The following is a 7,754-nucleotide window of genomic DNA, read 5'->3' on the forward strand; positions in this document are numbered from 1 at the left end:
CTTGTATATGTGTGTGTGTATATATATATATATATATATATACACACACACACACATATATAGCTTTAAAGAGGTGTCACTTTCATTTACATAGGAGCATGTTGTTAAGGTCCTGCTTTGACATTCAATTAAAACGTTTACATTTCTGCTTAATTAATTCGGCGGATGTCGTGAAGAAAAGACGAATGGATGGGCTGCTTTGACAGGAGACCGATAACTGCGTGTGTGTGTGTGTGTGTGTGTGTGTGTGTGTGTGTGTGTGTGTGTCGGCCGTGGTGTTAAGGTCACGGCAGGCTGACTATTATAATTCATCTCTATAGACGTGTATTCAGCAGGGACTTATATTCTCTTTTTCAGCTTTATTTCCTGCAGCTGAAGCTGAGCTGAGGCTGTTTTTTTTTTAATGCAGTAAAGTGTTTTAAAAGCTGTAACACGCGGCTGTGTGGACTTCATTACGCCTCTGGTTTATTGTTAAAAACAAACTGCTGCAGCTGATTATTGATCTCCTGCATGCTGGAAAATGCATTTGTTTGTCAATCAGTGCAGAGCTGCAGGATCATTTTTTTTTCCTCTTTTGAGCTTTGATTTATTAGACAAAAACACACGTTTGTGTATTTACATTTGAAATTCTTTATATTCTATATCTATATGATAAATATACACCTTTATTATAAAGATTTTAACACTATATAATCAACCTTTAATGTATTTTTTCCTTTGTTAAATGGATTGTTAAGATGGATTGTTTTGTTTGAGGTAATTGTTCTTCCCAGCAGACAGGAGGCGCTGTTGTTGATGCTCATGCAGATGCAGCAGAATTAAAACATCTGCTTTGTGTTCCAGATTAACTGCATACAATATACAGCAGTGGTGGTCAAACAGCGGCTCGTGGGCCAAATCAGGCCTCCAGCAGAAGCAGTTTTGCCCCTGATGCAAACTGGAGTTTTGACTTTTTTATATTTTAGATCAAAAAAACTTTGACAATATTTTTTCACAAATCTACTGCAGATAATCAAATATAAACTAAAACCCTGCTGCGCTGTTTGAACGCTGCAGGACGCTGAGATTAAATCTAACACACCGAGCAGAAATGACATTTACATGTGTGAATTCCACACCTTGAACACATTTATTCTTCACAAACACAAACAGGTCACAGTCTGACAGAAATAATGTGCTGATGCTGGTTGTTTTTTTTGTTTTTTTTATAACAACATCTGAACTTTCAATCCACCATAAACGAAGCTGCTGCTGTTTAACATGTGTGGAGAACCAATAAAACATGTCTCTGCTCTCCAACACCGAACATATATTCACTTATTCAGAAATAAGCTGTAACTTACTAATGACAAACACCACATCTGTCTTCATAAATCACTTTTATTATTAAACAGAACATATGTCTGCGTTTCCATGGCGATGGTTAACCCCCCCCCCCGGTGAAACATCAGGTGTGACGCTCTGCTTGTTGCTACAAATGATTAAACACGCTGCTGTTACTGTTTTCTATGAGGAGATTAAAGGTCGACACAAACACAGGTAGTGACCTTTATTTACCCGCTTTCACTGACCCCCTCCAAGGGTCTCAAACCACAGGTTGGGCACCTCTGACTTCAGGTATTTTCAGTGGGGAGTTTGTTTTTTCTCCAGTTTGGTGGTGAAGTTGCTGGTTTTAAAGTTTTTATATAGTTTTTTTTCTTAAGTGTGTTGTTTCATTTGAATTTTTTAATGAGCTGCTTGAAGATGGATTAATAAAATAAAATGTTGAAATAAGATTTTATTTGTTTTTTTTAAATAAAAACAGCTGTTAGTATCTTTTCTTTCTTTTCTTCTAGTGTCTCCTCTCATGTCTCCTTTCCTCTCGTTTCCTTTCGTCTCCTCTCCTCCCTTCTCCTCTCTTATGTCTCCTCTCTCGTGTCTCCTCTCTCGTGTCTCCTCTCTCGTGTCTCCTCTCTCGTGTCTCCTCTCCTCCCTTCTCCTCTCTTGTGTCTCCTCTCTCGTGTCTCCTCTCTTGTGTCTCCTCTCTCGTGTCTCCTCTCCTCCCTTCTCCTCTCTTGTGTCTCCTCTCTCGTGTCTCCTCTCTTGTGTCTCCTCTCCTCTCCTCTCCTCTCAGTGGGCGGGTCTTTGATCCGGACTCATCCCACAGAGGGGGAGTGGTTTTGTGATGTAGCCGTGTTTGGAGCGCTGTTTCCCGGTCAGCCTCCCAGCTGTGACTCGCCGTGATTTCTCCTTCCTCCTCTCCGTTACTCCCATCAGGGGCCTGTCGCCGCTCTCTCCGGTACAACATGGAGCTCCGGACGATCCTTCCCGCTCTCCTCCTCCTCCTCTCCGCCGCTTCCCTGCAGCCGGTGTCCGGCGCGGCGTCACGGACGGGACCGAAAGTCACAGAGAAGGTGGGTGATGATGATGATGATGATGAGATCTGCCGCATTCATTTGCATTCATCTAAAACTGCGTCTTCTGTCTTTGAGCCGTCGGCATCTCTGCGTGGCGAGCAGCTGTGCGCGCGCCGGAGCGGATAATAAATAGCACGGGCACGCGCACACACACGCATACAAGGATACTGAGAGACGACGTGTCCGGTCCCGGCGGGGCGAAGGGGGGGTGGGGGGGGGGGGGGGCTGGACACACACACGGAAACACACACTTATCCCATATTTACGATTGACACGCACGCACACAGCTGTACACGTGTCCATCCAGATGTTACAGATGTTAATGCGCAGTGTGTTTGCCTGCAGGCCGTTCATGCACATGCACGTGCGCGCACACACACACACACGCGCACACACACACAAGGTCTGACCTAAATGTATAACAAGACTTATTTATAATAAAACACAGCCAGTTATGCACTGTAAGGTTGCACACTCAGTTATTGAGTATTAAGTGTAAAAACAAATGATTTTAAACAGAGAATATGTTAATAAAAGTGTTAATGAAGAAGATAAACAGTCACTTATAATATTTTAAATATAATAAAATAACTTTTGGGTTGTCAGGAAACGTGGGAAGAAATTTGCCCCGAAATGTTTTTGTTTGCAGGAGTCGAACAGAGGAGTAATAATATGTAACTCTGTGGAAAACAGCAGTTTGATAAAAGGTCTACTTACTGGCTTATTATGAAGTTTTCAACTGAATCTCACAGTCTTCATCAGCAGATTCGGTTCAGTTTAGAGCTGCATTGATTAGTCGATTCATCGATTAGTCGATTGACAGAAAATTAATTGCAACTATTATATCGCTGCAGCTTCTGTGTCTGATATGAAACTGAATATCTTTGAACTGTTGATCAGACAAAATGAGACGTTTGAAGACGTCGACTTCAGCTTTAAGAAATGACAACAGGTGTTTTTCTTTATTTTCTAACGTTTTATAGATAAATCGATTCATCGATTAGTCAAGAAAGTAATCAGCAGATCAATCATTAATGAAAATAAGCGTTAGTTGCAGCTTTAGTTCAGTTGTCGTCAGGTTCATACTGTGAGTTGTGAACTTTGGTCACATGACAACAGCTGGATGTTCAGTATATCAGTTACACTTCATTCACTGATGAAGACCATTAGATATGGTTGAAAGCTGAAAAATCTAGTAGACCTTGAGTCGCTTGGTTGGTTATTATTGAACCATCTGAATACTGGTATCTTATTTTATATATTATATTATAACGTTACAGTGTCAGTATTTCATAATCACACAATTCCCTCTGACATGTAGTTTAAAGTCTCATGAAACAAGAAGAAGTAAAAAAAACTGATTGATTGACAGCCTGAGTGTGTGTGTGTGTGTGTGTGTGTGTGTGCGTGTGTGCGTGTGTGTGTGCATGTGTGTGTGTGTGTCTCCAGGTGTTTTTCGACATCACGGTGGCGGGTCACGAGGTGGGGCGGATCGTCATCGGCCTGTTTGGAGAGGTCGTCCCTCTCACTGTCAATAACTTTGTCGCCCTGGCAACCGGAGAGGTAGGATTATGGTGTATACAAACACACACACACACACACATTCTGTCATCAACACACATTATTTAAGCTATTTAAGTTTGCTTTAATACATATAATCCTCACATATGAATATTGATTATTTTCTTGAATATTCAGTCATTTGGTCCTAAAATGTCGATCACTGTTCTACAACAGTTCACAACACAAAGATATTCAGTTTACTGTCATATAAAAATAAACAAACCAGCAAATATTCACATTTCAGAAGCTGGAACCAGATTAAAATGACTCAAAACGATCAACCAGTTATCAAAATAGTTGCCGAATATGTTTCTATAGTCTAATCGTTGCAGCTCTATTCTTCATATTCCTGTATTGTTGCAACTTTACACATATTTTATGCTGCAACTATATTTAATTCCTAAACTACATGAAGTAAAATCCATGAGGGGAATAATTTCCAGCTTGAAATTGATCAGAAAGTGTTTAAAATATTTGCATTAACCCTTTCTGTCCTCAAAAAAAGGATGAATTTCACAAAGGAAATGTGATCAGATGACTAAAACAACACTAGATAATAATGTGCTTCACTAATACGTGTAATCAATATGGCAGAATAATGATTGCTGTCATTATTTTGTAAGCATAAGGCTGACAGCATATATAACGTTTCCAGCTGAAAATCTCTGAACTTTTCAGAAAGGTAATATGTTGTCAAGATATTGTTGTCATAGAAACAAACCCCATGCACTGCGCTTCATCCAGAAAGCGTTGTGATGACGTTCTCCCCATGATGCCACAGCTACATGGACACACGTTTTATAATCACTGTCGTCAGCGTTCACTGGTCTCGTGTTTGTTTTCATGTGTTCATGCAGACGTATGAAAGGTTTCCTGTGTGTGTGTCTCTACAGAAAGGTTACGGCTACAAAGGCACCAAGTTCCACAGAGTCATCAAAGACTTCATGATCCAGGGAGGAGACTTCACCGCTGGAGACGGGACTGGAGGTAGGAACCAGGAATTTTATTTGATTTTTTTTTTTTTAATTCCTGTAGGTGTAATGTGGTTTCATGGCTGAAAAAAGCACCGAAACTCATCCAACCACTCTGTTCCTGTTCTGAAGCACATTCCTTCAAACTTTTTTCCACTCTTGACTGATAAACCTTTAGTAGCTTCTGTTTTCAGTTTTCAGTTGTCTTTGTAATAATTTATGGTTTGTATCACAACTTTCTTGTTAACTTCACATAGACCAGTTGTAGGCAAATAGTGGGTCGTGGGCCAAATCTGGCCCTCCAACAAAAATATTTGGCCCCCCATGATTGAATGTAATTGACCTCTGACACAGACGAAGGAAATAAAGATCTGTTACACTAAATACAGTGATGGAATGTAAGACAGACGGTATTTTAGAAGTTTTAGAGGTTTTATATTTTTTGTCATCACGTGAAAGTCCCCAAATTCTTTTTCCATGCAGGTCACAGCATCTACGGAACGACCTTTACAGATGAAAACTTCAAACTGAAGCACCTGGGAGCAGGCTGGGTGAGAACACACACTAGAGCTGCAACTAACTAGTTATTTTCATCATTGATTAACCTGTAGATTATTTTCTTGATACATTGGTTAATCATTTGGACTGTATAATCAGTCAGATGATGGTGAATACAGTCTCACACTCAAAGATTTTACTTCCATGTCTGACAAAGACAAGCAGCAAAACTTCATAATTAAGAAGCTGGAAACAATTAATGTTTAATGTTAAACAATTAATCAATGATCAAAGTAGTTGCAGATTCATTTTCTGTTGATTGACTCATCAAGTAATTGATTAATTATCAACTCTGACAAATATACATGCTTGTTTTTATTTGTAAGGACCTTCATTGACATATTATATTCCCTCGCCTGTAAATCTAAACTTTTAATGAAGTATAATGAGCCAAAATGTTTTGCACCTCTATGTTTCTCTACTTTTATTCTACTTTTTACTAGGCGACTAAGATGTAAACATAACCTGTCAAATAGATTTTATGATGTATGACATGTAGACTATGTGTGTTTGTGTGTGTGTGTGTGTGTGTGTGTGTGTGTGTGTGTACCAGGTGAGTATGGCGAACGCCGGTCCGGACACCAACGGGTCGCAGTTCTTCATCCTGGCTGCCAAAGCGCCGTGGCTGGACGGGAAACACGTGGTTTTCGGCAAAGTCCTTGACGGGATGGTGAGTCGAGCTGTCAGTTGACTGATAAAGTTTGTTGTGACGTAAACAAATATGAGAACTGAAGCTGTAGATTATTACTGGCAGAATACTTAAAGTTTCTAAATAGATACATTTATTCTTAAGCTATCAAACAAACTAAAATTATAGTTCATTCAGGCAGCCTAAACTATTACAAGGGAAAAGTGCATCCACATGAGTCCTGCCTGCTTCTTTGTTCAGAAAGTTTTACCACAGGTGAGCTGGCTTCCTGTATAGATTCAGGAGCTCCACCCACACAGGAAGTAGTCCAGGACAGGTAGAGGAAGGTGGGAATGGGATAAGTCCCACCTCCTTTTAAACTTTCGTTTTACTGAGTTTACTCTGCTGATAGCCAGCAGTCTTTCAGAAAAGCTTAAATGTGTTTTTGAGATTTTTTTTTTAAACACAAATCAGTATTAATTGCTGTGTTGGGCAGTAAAAATGAATACCTAATTTAAACAAAGATAAAGCAATATTAATGTATTTTGAACATGAAGCTTCATAACTGATGGTTGATGCAGCAACAAGCAACAAAACAAGCAACGAAGCGTGATTAACAGGAGAGGAAAGAAGAAGAAACAAAGTTCTGATACACAAATCTGTTTTCAGTTTTTTGGACTTTTTCTCTAATTTTTGATTTTTGCTGAAATATTGGATCATTTGAACATTTATTGAAATGAAAGCATGTGAGAAGTTTAGAGGGAAAAATCACTATTTGGTGGAGCTGTTAACAACTCATAGACATGTGAAATGTGACCCCGACTACACACTGCTTTTTGTAAGACGTCAAAAGCCAAAAAGGTTGGAAACCACTGGTTTCATCTTTAACAATGTGTTGTATTTTAAAAGCTTGTTATATTATCCATTGTGTCAAATCTTCATCTGAAAAGTAACTAAAGCTGTCAAATAAATGTAGTGGAGTAGAAAGTACAATATTTCCCTCTGAAATGTAGAAAGTAGCATCACATGGAAGTACTCAAATGAAGTACAAGTACCTCAAAGTTGTTCTAAAGACAGTACTCGAGTAAATGTACTTACTGTGTGTTGAGTATTTCTGACTGTCCTCCGTCCATCTCCTCCGGCAGGCTGTGGTTCACACCATCGAGCTTCAGGACACCAACGACAGGAACCTGCCGTACACCGAGTGTGTCATCGTCAACAGCGGCCGGATCCCCGTCAAAGAGCCCTTCGTGGTGGAGGTGGAGGGCTGGTAGATTAAAACATGGAGGGTAAAACCACTGTTAGAAGGATGAAGACAGTCTGTGATTATTGATGTAAACACTGGTGATCAATCAGAAGTCCCATTTGCAGTTTGCCATCTTAAAATTTTCAATGCATTACGTTACTAACATGCTAACGTTAGCTTGCTAGCAAGGGTTGTGTGTCATTTGAAAATTTTCAATACCAAGGTTGATATGATAACTGAGTTTTGGTACTAATACAAAATTAATACATTTTTCAATACCATACTTTCAGGAATATAAACATGTTTTCTTCAAAATTATATTTGAATATAATAATATAATATTTTATTTAAGTTCTCAAATTCATCACTAACACAAAACAACTGTACTTTAC

General features: G+C 39.3%; 1 protein-coding gene across 9 annotated transcripts in view; it reads right to left on the minus strand.

The window, feature by feature from the left end:
* The window catches only part of prdm6 (PR domain containing 6), a 132,877-nt gene extending 125,525 nt beyond the window's left edge, over nt 1-7,352 (minus strand). For 8 of the 9 annotated variants that reach the window (XR_006398791.1, XR_006398792.1, XM_044333253.1 and 5 more), the window contains exons 1-2: nt 7,215-7,352; nt 6,039-6,179 (exon numbers count right to left, since the gene is read on the minus strand). Coding sequence is in view for 7 of the 9 variants with exons in the window: in XM_044333253.1 (XP_044189188.1) it covers nt 6,039-6,179; nt 7,215-7,249 (176 nt within the window). In the remaining 2 variants the exon portion in view is untranslated. The remainder of the gene's footprint in view (nt 1-6,038; nt 6,180-7,214) is intronic. The other variant, XM_044333216.1, reaches the window with a different exon arrangement.
* Between the last annotated feature and the right edge of the window lie 402 nt (nt 7,353-7,754).

Source organism: Thunnus albacares, chromosome 2 (assembly GCF_914725855.1).
Source record: "Thunnus albacares chromosome 2, fThuAlb1.1, whole genome shotgun sequence".
In the NCBI taxonomy this organism is placed as follows: Eukaryota; Metazoa; Chordata; class Actinopteri; order Scombriformes; family Scombridae; genus Thunnus; species Thunnus albacares.